Source organism: Boleophthalmus pectinirostris, unplaced genomic scaffold, assembly GCF_026225935.1.
Source record: "Boleophthalmus pectinirostris isolate CB_2022bp ecotype Guang Dong unplaced genomic scaffold, ASM2622593v1 HiC_scaffold_20, whole genome shotgun sequence".
Classification (NCBI taxonomy): domain Eukaryota; kingdom Metazoa; phylum Chordata; class Actinopteri; order Gobiiformes; family Gobiidae; genus Boleophthalmus; species Boleophthalmus pectinirostris.
In genome coordinates this window covers 25,268,437-25,288,841 of record NW_026571153.1, presented here as the reverse complement: position 1 = coordinate 25,288,841, position 20,405 = coordinate 25,268,437, and the positions used below count along the sequence as shown (strand labels likewise).

The 20,405-nt window shown below is 38.1% G+C and overlaps 1 protein-coding gene across 2 annotated transcripts in view; it reads right to left on the bottom strand.

The window, feature by feature from the left end:
* Positions 1-20,405, bottom strand: part of si:dkey-172j4.3 (diacylglycerol kinase eta) — a 103,227-nt gene that overhangs the window by 32,752 nt on the left and 50,070 nt on the right. The window contains exons 1-3 of one of the 2 annotated variants that reach the window (XM_055156272.1): positions 15,916-16,172; positions 3,625-3,735; positions 1,786-1,866 (exon numbers count right to left, since the gene is read on the bottom strand). In XM_055156272.1, coding sequence (XP_055012247.1) covers positions 1,786-1,866; positions 3,625-3,735; positions 15,916-16,080 — 357 coding nt within the window. In that variant the 5' untranslated portion in view covers positions 16,081-16,172. Of the gene's footprint in view, positions 1-1,785; positions 1,867-3,624; positions 3,736-15,915; positions 16,173-20,405 lie in introns of those variants that run through there. The other variant, XM_020917760.2, reaches the window with a different exon arrangement.

Sequence of the window (20,405 nt, the reverse complement as noted above, 5' to 3'; positions counted from 1 at the left end):
GTATTTTTAAGCTATAAAACCACGTATGATTGAATAAATAAAGTAGAGCTGTTTAATGTCATATTGTGGAAAATTCAAGGCAGAGCAATGACATATCCATAGAAACAATCAAGTGACGGACCCTCCACCAGAAAAGTTACACAATGCACTTTTAAACTACAGGCGATGTTGTTTTGTCATGTATACATCAGTTAGTCTATACATGAGTTCTCTTTGACTTTTCTGTTCTCTGATCTCGTGACGTCAGTTTTATCAGACGCACTGTCTTTCGCTTCTGGCATTTCACGCACAGCTGTTGCATTTTTGTCTGATCTAATCTACAATCGCTGCTACACAGAGAATACCAAATATGAACAAAACTCTGAGTCTACTACTTCAATTGGTCAGATAAGCAGATTTCCCCAATGCTTAAATCACGTCACTACAAGGAATAGAAAAAAAATAAAGCCCCAGTATGTAACTTTTAGCCAAACATTTTAATAAAATAAACATGTTTTTATTTCTTTTATTTATTTATTTTTCTCCATTTTAGCTGTATTCATGGCACTGAAATTGAAATTTTCCATGGAAATGTTGTTCTTTTGGCTATAATATTTTACAGTATGACATAAAACAGATCTCCATGAATGTTAAAAAATATGGCTTTAACTTTCTGTTTCTTTCTATGGAATCATGCAGGTAACGTGCCGCCTCTAGAAAGTTGCATACTGTATCTTTAAAGAGTCTATAACACAGATTTGTTATAATGTTGTATAATCTTGTATCTTCATTAAACACACACCTTAAGTTGTGTTTTGTTTCATTCACACATGTTTAACACACAAACACAAATTCCACTTTGTGATGTCATGTGGTAATACAGGCACTGCTCCACTGTGTTTTTAAACTCCGTACACCTTCACTAGAATCACTTGGATCATTTTAGCCCTGGAATTGTCGATCTCTTCTGAACTAAGGGTAAAATGTAGACGTTAACTTGAAACCTACAACCTTCATGACATCACAAGGTGGAATAGAGCATTTTGAGCTTTGGAGATGTAGACAAACTAATAATAAAAAGTTACTCAAACATGTGTGAATGAAACAAAACACAACTCCAGGTCTGTTTTTGATGAGGTAACAACATTATAATGTGACTAAAAGCTCACAGGAGTCCATTTTGCGTAATAAATGACCTTCAAAATACATACATTTAAAATAAAAAGAAAAAAATAAAGCCATATTATGTAACTTTTAAACCAAAATAAACACATTTTCTTTTTTTCCTGTCATTTTGGTTGTTTTTATGGCACTGAAAGCCATAGAAAAACATGCATCCTTACTGTAAGTGTCCTTGCATCTCCACAAACCTCTGTGTAAATGTTATAATATTCCACAGTATGGCATTAAATATACATGTATCTGTCACTATGGAGAATGTTCCAAACTGAAAACACTCTGTTCCAGCTTGTGATGTTATTGAGATACAGAAAGCAGTCCCATGTATTTTGTAGCAGTGAAATTGAGACTGCAAATAGCTGTCAACTACAAAACTACCGCTTGATGACATCACAAAGTGAAACAGAGCATTTTGAGCTTTGGAGATGTAGACAGACAGATAAAAAGTTATTCAAACATGTGTGAATGAAACAAAACACAACTCCAGGTCTGTTTTTGAGCAGGTAACAACATTCTAACAGAACTAAAAGCTCACATGAGTCCATTTTGTGTAATATAGGACCTTTACATAACCAAGGAATACAATAAAAACGATGAGATATAATTAAATGCGAAATATTTCTGTACCGTGAAGCTGTTGTTGATGTTCTTGGTGCTGGTTTCGGCCACACTGGCGTCCGACAGATCCACCTCATCAAAAATCAGCGACTGGAACAATAAAACAGTGATTTTTAATACAGATATGCAGTGGTGTGGGTGTGGGTGCAGATAATAACACAAGCTATGGAACGTTATTAGTGAGTGGAAACATTATATGACTATCAATGGTGAGTAATGACATTTTCTCCAGTAAAAACTCAAAACACAACTAAAATATGAAAAAGCTGCAGCACATGAATGACAAATATAAAATTCTACAACTCTTTCATTTGTAACTGACATTTAAAATAAGAAAATCAAGTAAACAGTAGTACAAAAGCAGCAAAAGTATGACAGGTTTTGAGGTTTCTATGATTTTTACTTTGAATTGCTACGGGACTTTTTTGGTGGAGGGTCTGTCAAATGCTTTTCTTCATGTGGATGTTGTTGCTTTGTCTGGATGAATGCTTCACAGTGTGGTATTAAACCTTTCTATCTTAATCGAGATCAAACCAGACCAAGTTACAGGTCAGATCTGTGGAGAGGCGACCCCACTCACATGCCTGTTTTTCTAGTATGTAATGTAAGGTAGAGCTGTTTAATGTCATATTGTGGAATATGGAGGCAGAGCAATGGCTTATAAAGGCAAGGCAAGGCAAGTTTATTTGCATAGCACAATTCATACACAAAGTAATTCAAAGTGCTTTACAGAATAAGAAATCAAAGGTAAATAAAGGTAATGTATCCAAAACCAGAAAGTTACAAAATATGAATTAATTTGTGAAGAAAAGTGTGTTGACAATTAGACTGGAGTACATCACACTAGGGAGAAATTTATCTAAAAGTTCAGCACAGTTTACATGGAGGAACTTTTTTTTTTCTAATACTTTAAAGATTATTTCAACAAAATAAAGATGATTTCTTAATTTTTTATAGCCTATGTCACATGAGTATCCCAGTTATGATCGGGTTTTTTGAGTATCCTGGTTTCATCATGGTGCATGTATACAGTTTCAGTATCCCGGTTATGGCAGTATCCCGATTATGAGAAACCGGGATACTGTAGCTGGTATTTCCCGAAAGTAACCGGGATACTGATGTACATGTCTACAGACTCATTAGAGAAGTTTTGCACTACGCTATGACATGGTTTCTAGTAACATTTAAGAAATTCTAATGGAGGTAAAATTTTAAACCTGAGAAATTGCCAAACTAGGGAATAAAGTGTCCGATATTTAGTAAAACCTTAAATATCTTAATTAATTCAATAATTCTTAATTGTGTTTTAGTCAAATGTGTAGTCCAATCTGGATTTAAAGGCTGATCTGATCTATGTTATAATGTTGTTTCCTCATCACAAACATACTTGGAGTTGAGTTTTGTTTCAGTCACAAACCCTGCGTATCCAGGATAAGTTTTTTCTCTCAAATAAAACAAAAAACTCTTTGTTCCACCTTGTGATGTCATGTATTAATACAAGAAAAGCTCCACTGTTTTTTTTAAACTCCATACACCTTCACCAGAATCATTTGGATCATCTCAGCCCTGGAATTGGCAATTTCTACTGAACTTAAGGTAATAGGAGCTGTTAACATGAAAAATGCCGCTTGACATTACAAGGTGAAAAAAACATTTTGAGCTTTGGAAAAATAAATAAACTAACAAGGCAGGATTACAGAACACAACTCCAGGTATGTGTTTGTTGAGGTAACAACATTCCAACATGGCTTAAAGGTCTTGAGAGTCTAATTTGCATGATCGCTATCTGTGTATGTGCAGTCTAAACCTGTGTATTGTATTGTATTGTATTGTATTGTATTGTAGTACCTTGCAGTCTTTGGCGTAGTACAGCGTGCGTCCTCTCAGCTTGAAGTACCTCCTCTTCCATCTCTGAAACGAGCTGGTCTGTTTGAGCAGGATTCCCTCTTTGACGCTTTTCTGTCAACAAAAAACACAACAATCATCAGCAGAGTTTTCATTAAACAGGGAGAGTGCACTGCAAAAACAAAGACTCGAGTGTTTGGGCCCTGAATGGTTTTCTGTGCGTTACCGCGACAACAGGGCACACTCTGAAGCTAGCCTGAGGTGTGTGTGTGTCAGCTGAGAGCTCTCCACACACTCACACAACACTAATGTAAAGCACTCAGTCATCAGAGGGAATTTTTACAGTGTTTCAGAGGCTATAAAATCTTCAAGTGGCCCTACTGAATGCAAATAATAAAAAATAAATAAATAAATAATGAAAGTCAAAAAAGGAAAACTACAATAAAAAATATATATATTATTATTATTATTATTATTATTATAATAATAATAATAATAATGATAATAATAATAATAATAATAATACATACATACATACATACATACAAAATTGGAACGAAAACACAAATGAAATGAAAACACACAAATACAAAAATATATAAACAAATTATAATAAATACAGAAAATTTAACAAAACTAAAGTTTGTTCATCGTGTCATGTTTACAATCATTAAACAATACTTAAAGGTACAGTATGTAACTTTCCGGAGGTGGCATGTCACCTGCATGATTCCACGGAAAATAAAGGAAAGTTAATGCTATACTTTGGAATGTTCTCCATGGACATACAGATGTTTTATGCCATACTGTGGACACCATTTCCATAGAAACAAGCGGGAGAGTCAGGTTTGTGGAGATACAAGTCCACGCAGTTCAATGTTAATAAATTAATAAATAAATAAAATGTGGTTAAACTCTATGTGTATCACATAAAAAATAAAAATTAAAAAATCATGAAAAGATTGAGAATCTGAGTACAGAGCAGTGGGCATGTCTGACGAGTATTTACTTATTCATGGATTTACTTTGAAAATATTTTTTGGCAAAGGAAAGGGTGGCTACTTTGAGGATTTGAATATGGTACTACTAATTCCTAATATCTTACTTCATATATTTGATGTCTTCTGTACTATCTAAAAAGGTAGTAGTGGTGGTGGTAGTAGTAGCAGTTGTAGTAATAGTAGTAGGTGTGTCCAAACTTTTGACTGGTAGTGTAAATATGAAAACACATTTCTAGCCCTGAAATCCACGAAATCCTTTATTCATTTAGCAGTTTGTTCAGATCAAAACTGTTCCACACTGCAGCTTTAAATATTAAATCCAGACAATGAAGGAACCCATTATTACATGTTGACATCATTCTATCTCCATATATGGTAAGGAATGAAAACTGGATTTAAATAACAAAATGATGCAATTACTTAAGTGTTTCTAAAAATAGTTTGAATGGGAATAATAGCGGCAATTATCAAAACACTGAATCAAAACATTACCCAACAATAACTTCCTGTTTTGGATCTGTTTTATGGTGAATATCTCTGTAATTATTACTGGGCCTATCCACATGAGACAAAGGCACCTTCTCAGCCAGTATAAATAAACAAAAGTAGAATTATTTTCTTTACAATAGCTTCAGGAAGTGGTGCCATTATCCAACCCCAAAGGCGTGATTGTTGTGGCTATTTATTTTCTGATTTGTGTTATAATCTTGTTACCCCATCACACACATACCTGCAGTTGTGTTTTGTTTCATTCATGTTTAACACACACACCCTGCATATTTAGTCTAAGTTTTTCTCTCAAATTAAAAACACTCTGTTCCATTTGTGTTGTAAAATAGGAAGCGCCCCAGTAGCCACATTTACATGATGTTTTTTTTTAATTCCAAGTGAATTATTTTGAATTAAATAGTTCGGAATTAAAATATTCTCCTTCGAGTTTACAGGGATATAATGATTCAGAATTAAGGTTTACATGGAAAACACGTTAAATTTTGTTTATTTAATTCCGCTCAACGTCTGGGGGTCTTGAAGGGTTCTGATTGGACACAAACGTATTTACGTCTACCAGAAGAAAACTGCACACTTCAGCTGCTGCCGGCTTGCTTTTTTGTCATCTCAGTTTGTCGTTACACATGGAGATACGTCAGGGGTCTCCAACCTGTAGTTCGGGAGCAACCAGTGGCTCTCCATCCCTTTCCAAGTAGCTTGCCAAGGGATTTCTGAATTATACGTATTGTCTCGAATAACTCAAATTTGACTTATTACAATTGCAAATGTGTTATTTTGAATTTTGTGTTCTAATAAATGAATAATGGTTTTAGGTTTTAGAGGCGTCTAACTGTACAACATTAAGGCTCTCCTTCTTATATCCACTCAATTTACTGCGATCACTAAAATGAGCTGTCCGGCCTTTTCGTTTTGTAAAGGTAGCTCGCCGGATGCAAAAGGTTGGAGATCCCTGAGATACGCCCATATAAACTTGGGTCCAAACCCAAACTCCTGAACCAACGGGAGCAGCTCCGGTTCAGGTTGTGCCCAGGTGAGCTGGAGTGGGGAGTGGTGTCACATGTCTCGGCCTGAGAAGCGCTTTCCTCAGGAAGACGAACCGCTCAGAACAAGATATAAGCAATCGCTGAACAACCAGAATTATTTTTTAAGAGGAATAAGCGTTTATATGATCGCGGAGTAATCGCCAGACTTTAAAATTGGAATACACCACCCACTTAATTCGGATTTACCGTATTTTCCGCACTATTAGGCGCTCTGGATTATAAGGCGCTACTGTCATAGAATGGTCTGTTTTCGAACTTTTTTCATTAAAAAAACTGCACCGGACTTTAAACGAAACACAACAGTTGGATGGGTCAGTGGGACTTTGTTTGGTGCGTTCACGGTGACTCTGGGCTTTGTTCAGTTGTGGGGTCGTGTAGGGAGGGTGCTGTCTGGGACCAACGGATTGTTGGCGTTTTCGCAGTGACTCAGTTGTGGCTAGAAGTGGCACATTTCACTTGGTTTTTTGGTTCATTCCTCCTGCTCCGTGCATGTTTGCGTGCGTGTGGGTGATGTGGTTTTGTAGTTTACCGAAGTCGTGCTGGGACACCCGAGTGGATTCATGTATAGGGCGTTTGTTGTTTTTTGATGGGGTTGGAGGCTTAAGAGTGCACCCTATAGCCCGGAAAATACGGTAAGTTTAATTCCGATTAATCTAAATTAAATGAAGGAATTCATTGTTTACATGGTCTTTTAGCGGAATTACTTTTTATTCCGAATTAAATTATGTATAATCGGAATGTAAACGGGGGCAATTGTGTTTTTAAAATCCACTTCAGAATGACCCTGGATTGACAATCTCTAGTGAACTAAAGATGGAACAGAGCATTTTGAGTTTTGGAGATATAGACAGACTAATAATAAAAGTTACTCAAACATGTGTGAATGAAACAAAACACAACTCGAGGCGTGTTTTTGAGGAGGTAACAACTTCTAACATGGCCTAAAGCTCACAAGAGTCAATTCTGCGTAATCTAAGAAGTTTGTAAAGCCATTCCCTAACAAATCATGAGAAGGTTCAACATTTGTGGATCAGAAGTTGGGAGATTTCTTTCAAAAACTCTGAATCTCCCATAGATTTACACAAGCCTCCGTCTGAAATCATGATGTAACGCCGAAGAAGTCATGAGCGCGTCCCAGCACATACCACGGAGATGACAACATTTTATGAGGTAACGTTCAGTCTACGCTGCCACTCATCTGAAAGTCTGAAGGTGAAATTACGCAAAAGGTTTTTACTACGGTATAGACATTACACAACAAGGAAACAAGAGTGACAGAGGTACTGGTCATTTTATCTCAGTGTCTGGTTTCTGAACAACCAAAGGAGTCTATTTCAGGTTTTGAACACGGAATGGACGAACCAACACAAGAATCACATTTCAGAACAAGTTTGTACAGATCTAAACTACAGGGTAAGGAGTTTTATGCAGAAAACGAGGAGGAGGACATGATTGCGATGGCACTCCAAAAACTGCAGACTCAAACTGTGCTTTAAACTGATTTCAAAAACAGTTGGTGGTTTTCAGTTTTGACCAGGGAACTGAAATTGCAATTTGAACGGAAGCAAGCGGCAAATCACAAAAAAATAAGAAGTAATTTAACACAATTTCCTTTAAGTAACAAAAATGGTGTGTCAAATTTAGATCTATGCAAACATGTTCTGAAATACCTGGGATTATTTTATGGTTCAGATGAAATTCTCTCGTATTTTAAAAGATGAACTCTATTGCTTTATTACTTTATCGCTTTGTGAACTTGTCTCCATGGAGATGTCATGGCTTTGTCTGAAATCGTCCACAGAAAGGCTCTAAACCTTGACCTTAATCTAACAACCCGCAGGTCAAGTTCTGAAGATTTTTACGATAGAAATTACACAACATGGCAACAAGAGTGACAAAGGTGCAGTACTTATCTTGTACTTATTTCAAACGAATACAACAGTCACATTTCAGAGCAGTTTTTGTGCAGAATAAAACAGGAGAAGTTGTTGTTTGAGGAGGAAATTATGGTACTTCCTTTGCAGTGATTTACTAATTAGGCCAATTCAAATTGAGATTTTGAGTCCAAGTCCAAATTCCCCTATGTAAACGTCTCAAAGTGAAGCCAGTTGTTTTTGGCAGGAGCAGACTCTCTGATCTCTCTCTCTTCCTCTCTTCCTCCAATGTTTCCTCAATCTCTCCCTCTCTACACCCGCTCTCTCTCCTCTATCCCCCCCTTCTCTCTACAATGTTTCCCCTCTCTCTTTTCTCTCTCTCTCCTCTCCCCCCTCTATACTGTTGTTCCCTCTCTTTCACCCTCTCTCCTCCCTCTCTCTCATCTGTCCCATCTCTCGCCTCCCTCCCTCCTCCTTTTCCCTTCTCTCTTCTGCTATATTGATCCCTCTGTCGTTCTCTCTCCCTCTCTCCTGCTGTGTTGTTCCCTCTCCTTCCCCTCTGGGTCTCGCTCTCTCTCTCCCTCCCTCTCCTCCCCCTTCTCTCCCTCCGCTCTCCTGCTGTGTTGTTCCCTCTCTCCATTCTCTCCCCTCTCCTCCCTCTCTCCTACTGTGTTGTTCCCTCTCTCTTCCCTCTCTCCTCTCCCCATCCTCTCCCTCCTCTCTCTCTCCTCTCCCTCTCCCTCTCTGTGTTTCCTCTCTCCTCTCATCCCTCTCCACTGTTGTGTGGTTCCCTCTCTCCTCTCAGTCCTCTCTCCTCTCCTCCTCTTGTCACTCTCTCGTGCTGTGTTGTTCCCTCTCGTCCCTCTCTCCTCTCCTCCTGTCATCCCTCTCTCGTGCTGTGTTGTTTCCCTCTCTCCTGTCATCCCTCTCTCCTCTCATCCCTCTCTTGTGCTGTGTTGTTCCCTCCTTCCTGTCTTGTCGTCCTTCTCTCTCTTCCTGTATGTTCCCTCTCTCCTCTCCTCCTCTCATCCCTCTCTCTGTGTGTTCCCTCTCTTCCTGTCATCCCTCTCTCCTCTCATCCCTCCTTGTGCTGTTTGTTCCCTCTCTCCTGTCGTTTCTGTCGTCCTTCTCTCTCTTCCTGTATTGTTCCCTCTCTCCTCTCCTCCTCTCATCCCTCTCTCGTGCTGTGTTGTTCCCTCCCTCCTGTCGTCCGTCTCATCCCCCTCTCGCGCTGTGTTGTTTGCACACAGCTCAGTACACAGATTGATTAGTGTTACAGTTAATTACATCACAGACTCGGAGGCGTCACAGGAACAGAGTCGAGTCTGTTTAAACACCACCTGATCACATGACCACTTCAACAGGACCAAAACAGAGTGAAATCACAGTCCCGTGAGTAATCATATTAGTAGTAGTAGTAGTAGTAGGAGTAGTAGGAGTAGCCTGACCAGCAAGGAACTACTTTGTTCCTTTAACTCAGATAAATATGAGTTTGGTGCTTTGATTAATGATTCTGCTGAAAAACACGATGCTTCTAAGTTCTCCGTGTTTTTTGTTTTCCTGTTGTTGTTGTTTTTTTTTTGTAAAGGTGCACTTTCTTTTTCTGGTAGAGGGTCCACCACCTGCTTGACTGCATGTAGACTAAAGTGAAACTGCTACTATTACTGCTACTGCTACAACTACTACTACAACTACTAACTACGACTACTGACTACTAACTACTACTACTGCAACCTGCTACTACTACAGCTACAACCACTACTACTGCTACAACTTATACTACTAACTGCTACAACAACTACTATTACTACTTGCTACTACTAGTACTGCTACTAATGCTTCCACAACAACTACTACTACTACTACAACTACTATTACAACTACTACAACAACAACTACTATTACTACAACTACAATTACTATTACAACTACAACTAAACTACTATTACTTCTAGAACTATTCCAACTACAACTACTATTACTACTACAGCTACAACTACTATTAAAACTACTACTATTACTGTTACAACTAATACTACTAACTGCTACAACAACTACTATTACTACTATTTCTATTGCTACTACTACTATTACTACTAATGCTTCCACAACAACTACTACTACTACAACTACAACTACTATTACTATTACAACTACTACAACAACAACTACTATTCCTACAACTACAATTACAACTACAACTAAACTACTATTACTTCTTGAACTACAACAGCAACTACAACTACTATTCCAACTACAACTACTATTACTACTACTTCTATTGCTACTACTACTACTGCTACTAATACTTCCACAACAACAACTACTACTACAACTACTATTACTATTACAACTACTACAACAACAACTACTATTCCTACAACTACTATTCCAACTACAACTAAACTACTATACTAACTACAACAGCAACTACAACTACTATTCCAACTACAACTACTATACTACTACTTCTATTGCTACTACTACTACTACTGCTACTAATACTTCCACAACAACTACTACTACAACTACTACTATTACTATTACAACTACTACAACAACAATTACTATTACTACAACTACTATTCCAACTACAACTACTATTACTACTACAGGTACAACTACTATTAAAACTACTACTATTACTGCTACAACAAAAACTACTACTACTACTACTACTATGATGAGTAACTATATGTCCAAAACATCAGTTTTATACTTAGAAATTAAAATGCTGTACCTGATTTTTTTTTTGTCTTAAAAACATGAAAAACAGAACTAGTTCATTTAAAACAGTTTGCAGTGTTCCAAAGTTATTCCTCACTTACCTTATGCATTCAGAGCATCCTAATGATACACAGAGATGAGTTTATAAGTGATTATTTTCTTTTGCTGTAATGGTAAAGCTAAAAACGGCTAACGTGCACCTCCTGATTCTCTGGCAATAAAACACTTTCTGATTAGACTCATACAGTACACAGAGGATCTTAACTGTAGTTTAACCTACTGTGCCAAATATGTTCTTCGAAGTCCGTTACTATCAGTCACACCACCAACGCAAGTTAAAATTAGAAAAGTGCAAATCTATTTTGAGGCTAACAGGTCACTATAAAGATAACATGCACTTCCTGTTTCCTTCATCTGTTAAAATATTGTCTCATCATCAGAAACAAACCTGAAGTTGTGTTTTAGTTTCATCCACACATGTTTAACACACAAACTCTGCATATTTAGGCTGAGTTCTTCTCTCAGATCGAAAACACTCTGTTCCACCTTGTGATGTCATGCAGTGATACGGGAAGTGCTCCACTAGGTTTTTAAACTCCATGTACCTTCACTAGAATGTTTTAGATAGTTACAGCCCTGGAATTGCCCATTTCTGCTGAACAAAAGGTAAAAGGAGCTGTTAACTTGAAAGCTACAGCTTCATGCATTTTGAGCTTTGGAGATGTAGACAGACTAATAATAAAAGTTTATGTTTAATGCCATACTGTGGAACATTTCAGGAAAATACAAGGTTTCAGATCTTACTATGTACACAGTGCACCTTTGCGTCGTTACAGTGTGAAAGTGGAGCTATGGGGAAACAGAAACTTGATAAATGCCTTTTTCTCATTTTAAGTCAACACAAGTCAAGTTCCAAAGTAAACAAAGGTAATCTGAAGTGCACACAGGTTTCAATGACATTTCCTTTACACGGTGTTCAAAAACGGTTAACCCTGTAGTTTAGACTTCTACGAACCTGTTCTGAAATGTCCCTCTGTGTCAGATGCCCTCCCTGTGTGCCTACATACAGTTTATTTTAAGGTCTTATATTACACAAACTTGACTCTTGTGTACTTTAAGCCATGTTCTTATGCTGTTACTTAATCAAAAACATACCTGGAGTTGTGTTTTGTTTCATTCACACATTTGAGTAACTCTATTAGCACTGTTGGGCAAGTTACTTTAAAACTGTAAGTGTTATTTATGACTTATTACTGTCATTTCAAAGTAATTTGTTACAGTACAATATTGCTGTATTTAAAATGTAAGGTATTACATTACTATTGCAGCACTTTTACTCTCACCAAAATAACTGCGAAGATGCTGAACTTTTGCGCCGTATATGGACTGAACCAGAACTGAACCAGGACTAAACCAGAACTAAACTAGGACTAAACCAGAGCTGAACCAGGACTGAACCAGGTCTAAACCAGGTCTAAACCAGGACTAAACCAGGTCTAAACCAGGTCTAAACCAGGTCTAAACCAGGACTAAACCAGGACCAAACCAGGACTAATCTTGGACTAGAACTTGGAATCTAGGACCACCCCTGAGAGAACCCCCGAGCGCAATCGGGAGTCAGCTGCGGTTAGGCCCGTGGAGCGTGGAGTTCTGCGCTGGTCCTTTCGCTCGCAATCATGGTCTACACGGGCGCACCTCCGGAGTTTCACTGCTGCTGATATCGCGTGATTTTAGCAAATTGGTATGAAGAAAAACTAAAAACCCATCACTTCAATCCAGGTTAGAAAAGCACTAACACGCGTTACTGACATTTGTACTGAGTAAAATATTACCACTTTTTTCCCTGTAATGCCACATTACTGCGTTACAGCAAAAAGCAAAGGATTACAGTAATTAGTTACTTTTATAACGCGTTACTCCCAATACTGATTATTACTCTGTTTACATTTCCAAAGCTCAAAACACTCTGTTCCACCTTGTGATGTCATGAAGTGGTAGTTAACAGCTACATTTTACCTTTCGTTCAGTAGATTGACAATTCCAGGGCTGAAATCATCCAAATAATTCTACTGAAGGTGTATGAAGTTTGAAAACACACTAGTGCACTGTATCACTGCATGACATCACAAGGTGGAGCAGAGTGTTTTCTGTTTCAGAGAAGAACTCAGCCTAAATATGGAGGGTTTGTGTGTTAAATATGTGAATGAAACAAAACACAACCCCAGGTCTGATATTACAAGAAATCAGAAAAAAAATATGAGCCTTTTAAAGAAACAGGAAGTGTATATTATCTTCATAATCACTTAGTCACTCTAAAAATAGATTTGTACTTTCTAATTTGAATTTGCGTTGGTGGTGTGACTAATATTAACTGACTTTGGAGAAAATATTTGGCACAGCAGGTGCTGTTAAGGTCATCTGTGTACTGTCTGCGTCTAATCAGAAAGTATTTTTTTGCCAAAGAATCCGGAAGTGTCCATTAGCATGCAACTTGTTGCCAACTTTACTGTCAGCAAAAGAAAAAACACATTAAGCTCACTGTGGTGAATAATTAGGATGCTTTGAATGCATAAGGTAAGTGAGGAATAACTTAAACAGTTTCAAATGAACTATTCCTGTTTATCACGGTTTTAAGACAAAAAAAATCAGGTACAGCTCTTTAACTTTAAAGTATATATCAGATGTTTTGTACATATAGTTACTCTTATTGAGTCTTAGCAGCAATAGTAGCAGTACTAAGTAGTAGCAGAGGCAGTAGTAATAGTAGTAGTAGTAATGATAACACTTGTGGCAGTAGTAGAAGTAGTAGTAGTAGCAGCAGTAATGGTAGTAGTTGTAGCAGTAGTAGTAGTAGTAGTTGTAGTAGAAGCAGTAGTAGCAGTAGCAGTAGTTGCAATAGTAACAAAAGTAGTAGCAGCAGTAGTAGTAGCAGTAGTAGTAGTAGCAGTAGTAGTCAGTAGTAGTAGTAGTAGTAGTAGTAGTAGTAGTAGTAGTAGTAGTAGCAGCAGTAGCAGTAGTAGCAGTAGTAGTAGCAGTAGTAGCAGTAGTAGTAGTAGTAGTAGCAGTAGTAGCAGTAGTAGTAGTAGTAGTAGCAGCAGTAGTAGTAGTAGCAGTAGTAGTAGTAGTAGTAGTAGTAGTAGTAGTAGTAGTAGTAGTAGTAGTAGTAGTAGTAGCAGTAACAGTAGTAGCAGCAGTAGTAGCAGTAGTAGCAGTAGTAGCAGTAGTAGTAGTAGTAGTAGTAGTAGTAGTAGTAGTAGTAGCAGTAGTAGCAGTAGTAGCAGCAGTAGTAGTAGCAGCAGTAGTAGCAGTAGTAGTAGTAGTAGTAGTAGTAGTAGTAGTAGTAGTAGTAGTAGTAGTAGTAGTAGTAGTAGTAGCAGTAGTAGCAGTAGTAGTAGTAGCAGTAGTAGTAGCAGTAGTAGTAGTAGTAGTAGTAGCAGTAGTAGTAGTAGTAGTAGTAGTAGTAGTAGTAGTAGTAGTAGTAGTAGTAGCAGTAGTAGCAGTAGTAGTAGTAGTAGTAGTAGTAGTAGTAGTAGTAGTAGTAGTAGTAGCAGTAGTAGTAGTAGTAGTAGTAGTAGTAGTAGTAGTAGTAGTAGTAGTAGTAGTAGTAGTAGTAGTAGTAGTAGTAGTAGTAGTAGTAGTAGTAGTAGTAGTAGTAGTAGTAGTAGTAGTAGTAGTAGTAGTAGTAGTAGTAGTAGTAGTAGTAGTAGTAGTAGTAGCAGTAATGGTGAGTGGTGAATCATTTACAAATCAAAGTTGGGTTTTGCATCCGCTCAGACGCCTCCTTCTATGAATCAACCACAATTTTGCATCCAACCATTTTGTCTCAATCCCTTCAACACACGTTTCTCATCTACCTTAAAACGCCGTGTCCTCATAACAAACATACCTGGAGTTGTCGTTAACTTGAAAACTACCACTACATGACATCACAAGGTGGAACAGAGCATTTGACCTCTGGAAATGTAGACAGACTAATAATAAATAGTTACTCAAACATGTGTGAATGAAGCAAAACACAACTCCAGGTCTGTTTCTGAGGAGGTAACAACATTATATTATAGCTTAAAGAGCTCACAAGAGTCAATTCTGTTTAATATCAGACTTTTAACCAATTCTGATGTGAATTTTAAATGTACTAAAATGAGGCTGAAGATTTACTATTCATGTTTAAAAATACAAGACTGAAATCTGAGCTGACAAACTAAAACAAGAATGAAATTTCAGAACATGTTTGTACAGATCTAAATGACATGGTTTGCAGTTTTTCTGCAGAAGAAGACAGAAGATTTTGATGTTTGTGGAGGTAATTACAGTACTTCAAAAATTACAGCCTTTTCAGCCAATTTCGATTCAACTGAGATTAATTGTGCTGCCCTATACCACAATTTCACATAGTACTCAGTAATGTTTTAAAGAAACTGTACTTTTCAGAGTATGAATATGAAATTATATGAATATTTGTGTTTTTTGCTCCGCTCAGAGACGAGATTTATCTTGTCTAATTTTTTTGTCAATACTATGAAAATACTTGATTGGTTCTGTACTTCAAATTACATTAACTTCAAATTATAAATCAAATGTCATTCCGTAAGTTACTCTTACATAAGCAGTAGTTTTCCATATACTTTTTGTACTATTACTTTTTATGAGAAATTTTATGGGCCACTACTTTGTATGGCATTAAACCGTTCTATCATCATGGAAACCAAACCAGACAAAATTACAGGTCAGATCTGTGGAGAGGCGACCCCGCTCACAGTCAGAATGCCTGTTTTTTGTTGTTGTTATTGTTGTTGTTTTTAGGTATTTTAGGGCTATAAAACCACCTGTAATTGAATAAATATAAGGTAGAGATGTTTAATGTCATACTGTGGAACATTCCAGAGCAATGACATCTCCATAGAAACAAGCAGGTGATGGACCCCAGCTAAAAAGTTACACAGTGCACCTTTAAGTTACTCTCACTTGAGGAGTAGTTTTCCCATACACGTTTTTACTTTTACTTGAGAAATTTCATGGACCACTGCTTTGTACTTCTACTTGAGTAATATTATTTTGAAGTACCTGAGTAAAACTTTTGAATGCTCCACCACCTCTGCAATTTCTTGTTTTTAAATCCAGCCCAAATCTGGTACTAACCTCAGCATTGGGGCTTGCTGGCGGGTCTTCAAAGTGAAGTTTGTCCAGATGGTCTTCATGACTTAAATTCGCTGAACTCGAATCATCTCTCGCCTCTTCCCCATTTTCAAACCCCAAAAACAGAGGAGCAATGCAGCACGCGCTAGCTTTACACAGCCCCGGCATGGCCCTCACCGCAACAGGGTCCCTCGAAAACACGTCAAAGTAAGCAAAAGCGCCTCCTTTTTAGTTTCACTTCCTCAAAATCCATTTCGTTTCGTTCCGAAGTTGAGAATTCTGTCTGAAAACTTCTGCCGTCTCCCTCTGTAGTCACCACACCTTTGCTCCAGCCCGGCAGCAGTTCCTCAAACAATGAAATCCCACTTCCTTCTCGAGGCCGTACAGCACAGGTAGCCCCGCCCCCTCCACACAGGTAGCCCCGCCCCCCCAGGTGAGTAAAGTATGCATTCTTAAAGGGGCGGCGCGCGGTTTGTTCAAAGGACAGGAGAGCTCAGAGCTATTTTTAGACAGAACGCACTGGTTTGACTGGAAATGAAAACAGTGGAGTCAGATATCTCCAGGTCGATAGCGCAGTGGAGATTGGCAGCAAAAAATCATTACAACAATGACTTGCTAATATGGAATTGGCAATCTCTACGGAACAAAAGGTAAAAGGTAGATGTTAACTTGAAAACTACCACTTGGTGAAGACAGACTAAGTTACTCAAACATGTGTGAATGAAACAAAACACAACTCCAGGTCTGTTGAGGAGGTAAAAACATGAAAACATGGCTTAAAGCTCACAAGAGTCACCTGCTTGTCTCCATGGTAATGAAATGACTTTGATCAGAATGTTCCAGAGTATGGTGTTAAATGTATCTACCTTGCATTTATTAAAGTACTGGTGATTTTGTTTCTCGAATATACTTTTAACTACAGGTTTAGCAGTTTTTATGCTAAATATTTATCTTTATCTATCTGTCTATATAAATTTATATTTTTATTTCTGTATATTTACATTGTTATTTATTTGTAATTAGTTCAAAAACTTGTTAAACTTAAGGCACAGGTTCAGTTGTGACTGTAATACCGTTTTAAAACAGTAAGAGGCAGGATACACACAGCTCCTTTAAAAACATCTTGATTTCCAACTCCTCGCTATAACACTTTGCTCTGTGACTTGCATGTTTTTAAGTGTCCTGTTCTCCTTGTTGCTCTGTGGCTCCCCCTGGTGTCCTCTTTACACACTCCTCTCTGTCTCTGTTCTTTATAGAGGGACATCTTTTTTGGAATGCACAAAACCCAAATCTTTACAACATCAACAGCTGGTTAAAAAATATGAATAATTATACAAAAATGGCAAATGTTTTTATCTGCACAGGTAAGTCACAGTCAAAAGAGGGGGTATTTGACTTTTATTTGACTTATACTGACATCACATATTTAGATCACCACATTAGCTTTTTTGTTTTGAAAATGCTATATTCACCAAAAACAACACAGTAACATGTTTAGAGGGCTCATCTCAGGCAAAATCAACTTTTCAGAGCTTTCTACCTTCTAAGAGTGATGTGTGGGCCTTGTATATGTCGCCAAAGTGGTTTTTAGATTGATTTGGCTTTTTTTTAAACAAACTGCAGAGTATTTCTGCCACTCTCCCATGTGTCAACGAACTAAAGCTGCTACAGCGATAACGTAGCAGCTACAACTATGACGCGTTTGACGTAGCAGAAAGCGCTTCACATCCGCTTCCCTCCCCCGCTGCACCGCCTCCTTTACTAATCAGTAATGTTCAGCTGATGTCGACGCGGTGCTTGTGCTTCGTGCACCTTTAAGTCCTTGTCCGATTCCGGGTCCAACACATGCGGCTGAACGCTGTATCACCATGATGAATAAAAGTTTATTCCTGCTGCTATCAGGGTGCACGTCTGTACCCCTCCCTCCCTGAGATGGACGGAGGAAGGGCGGCTCACTCAGAGCCTACGTCACGTTTGGAGGGTGGAGCCTGTGTTTTCTCAGGACGGGCGGGAGGATGAGCAGTAGTCGGACTTTCATAGTTCCTGGTCTGTGATGCCTCCAAGAAATCAGTAAGATTTCATAACTATTGTGTAATGGATGTTCCAAAACCCAAATTGTGCTTGTATATGTGCAGAAGATACAATGTGAAAAGAGTTATTTTGCATGAGACGGGCCCTTTAATGGTCCACGATATTATTGTGAGAACTTTGACAATACAGTATCACGATATTTCAGTTATTTTTACATTCCTATTGTCATGTTTTTGTATATTTACGTTCTATAATAGTTGTGTGGGAGCATGGGACTCTTAGAGCTAACCGTAAAGAGGGTTTGAATAGGGTCTGGGAGAGATCGCTAAATTACACAAACATGCATGAATGGATCTAAAACCACTTTTTTGCTTTTGATGAAGGAAACAACGCTATTACAATATTAGAAAGCTTTAAAAAAAATTACAATTTTGCATAATACCTCCTCTTTAAAACAATATGTTTCAGGTGAAGCACTTCATTAGCAAATAAAATGAGTGGGAGTGTAATTATTATCGATGTTTTTCCTCTGGTAACAGGAGGGTAATATAATCTGACCAAAAGAGGATTCTGTGAGGCCGCATTTAATCACAATCAAATCACAAATGAAATTGAAATGATCGCAATTAGAAAAATCAATAAGGCAACGGTTAATTAGGAAGTCTATTCTGCAAACAAGAAAATATGCTCTGTTAGTCCGTGTGAAAGCTGCTAACCCTGTGTGTCAGACGCCCTCCCAATGTGTCAGATGCCCTCCCAGCATGGTAGACAGTGTTGGGGAGTAACGGATTACATGTACCGGCATTACGTAATCAGAATACAAATTATGAGTAACTGTATTCGGTTACAGTTACTGTTTCAGTGAGTGGTAATTAGATTACACTTACTTTGTTGAAATAAGTGGATTACATGGCGGTATTTTCCTGTTTTCACATTTTGGGCTATATCCCATTTATTTTTCTTTTTTATTTCCGTAATTCCACTCATTGCCGGAAACCCAAACAGATCACGTGCAATAAAAGCTCTGTAAACGTCTTGAGCCAGTAGAACAGAGCCAGCAGTGCACGGGCAAAAGTGCATCTGTGTCTTGGAAATTTAGACATCACTTTGTTTTTAAAGAAAAGAGGGACGGGCGTGTGGTGGGTGTGGTATGAGAGGGGTGCATCGACCACACACTTCTCCTGACATGAGATGTAAAAAAGTAACAAATAGAAAATCATCTACAAGTTAAATGTCAAACTGGAGCTACTGGCACTGGTGAAAATGTGGACCGTGTTTTCTCGCTTATGCTGCGTAGATCATGCTTCCTCCTGTGAGCCTCTAAACCAGAACTAACACCACAACTAAAACCAGGACTAAACCAGCCCAGGACTAAACTAGGACTAAAACCAGGTCTAAACCAGGACTAAACCAGGTCTAAACAATTTGACACCTAACAATAGAGTGGACATAATTGAAGGCAGCCGTGACCTCATATATAAAACATTTCTCTATCAATAATATTTTGAATATGGTTAAGGAAAGACTGGACTTTTTATTGTCTTTTAGCAGACAAAACATCTTAAGTTAAGATATCCTCGTCTTTGCTTCTCTACAGCAAACAGTTACCTGTTCATGGAGACTTGGGCGCCACAGACAATTTGAAAAGAACAAACATGAATTTTCAGGATGTGGTCGCTACATTCATGTAGTTTTAAAAAACATGACAATATCAAGTAATCCAAAGTATTCAGATTACGTTACTCACCTAAAGTAATTTAATGGATTATGTTACAAACTACATTTTGGGATATGTAATCTGTAATTTGTAGGGGAATACATTTTAAAAGTAACCTTCCCAACACTGGTGTTAGATGCCCTCAGCTGTGTGTCAGATGCCCTCCCTGTGTCTCCATAGGGTCTCTACAAACATGTTCTGAAATGTGATTCTCGGATGAGTTTTAAATTCAGATTTCAGTCTTCTCTCACATGTGAACACTCCTGGACAGGTTTAAAATGCGAAGCGCGCCACCATATGCAGATTATGATGTTTATCGGCTGAACGCGGCAGCTGTGTACTTCGGATTTGTATGTAAATTTCCCAGAACAAATTCCCCACCGCTCTGACACGTTTCGACCTTTGACTTTTGCAGATACACAGACATGTTTTTCTAATCGTCTCTGTGTCTGCTGCTGCATACAGAATGAGTCCCTGAGCAATGTCACAGAGGCCGCAGTACCGGACAACTCCAGGAGATGGCGCCACAGGTAAGAGGTCCGTGTGGGGGAGGTTTAAAGGAACTGTTATAAAAAATATTCTACACTCACAACTGAAACACACAACTGTGTAACTTTTCTGGAGGGGTCCGCAACCGTGGAGATGTTAGTGCCTTTTATGTTTAAAGGTGCATTGTGTAACTTTTCTGGTGGAGGGTTCGTCAAATGCTTTTCTTTGTGGAGATGTTATTGCTTTGTCTGGAATG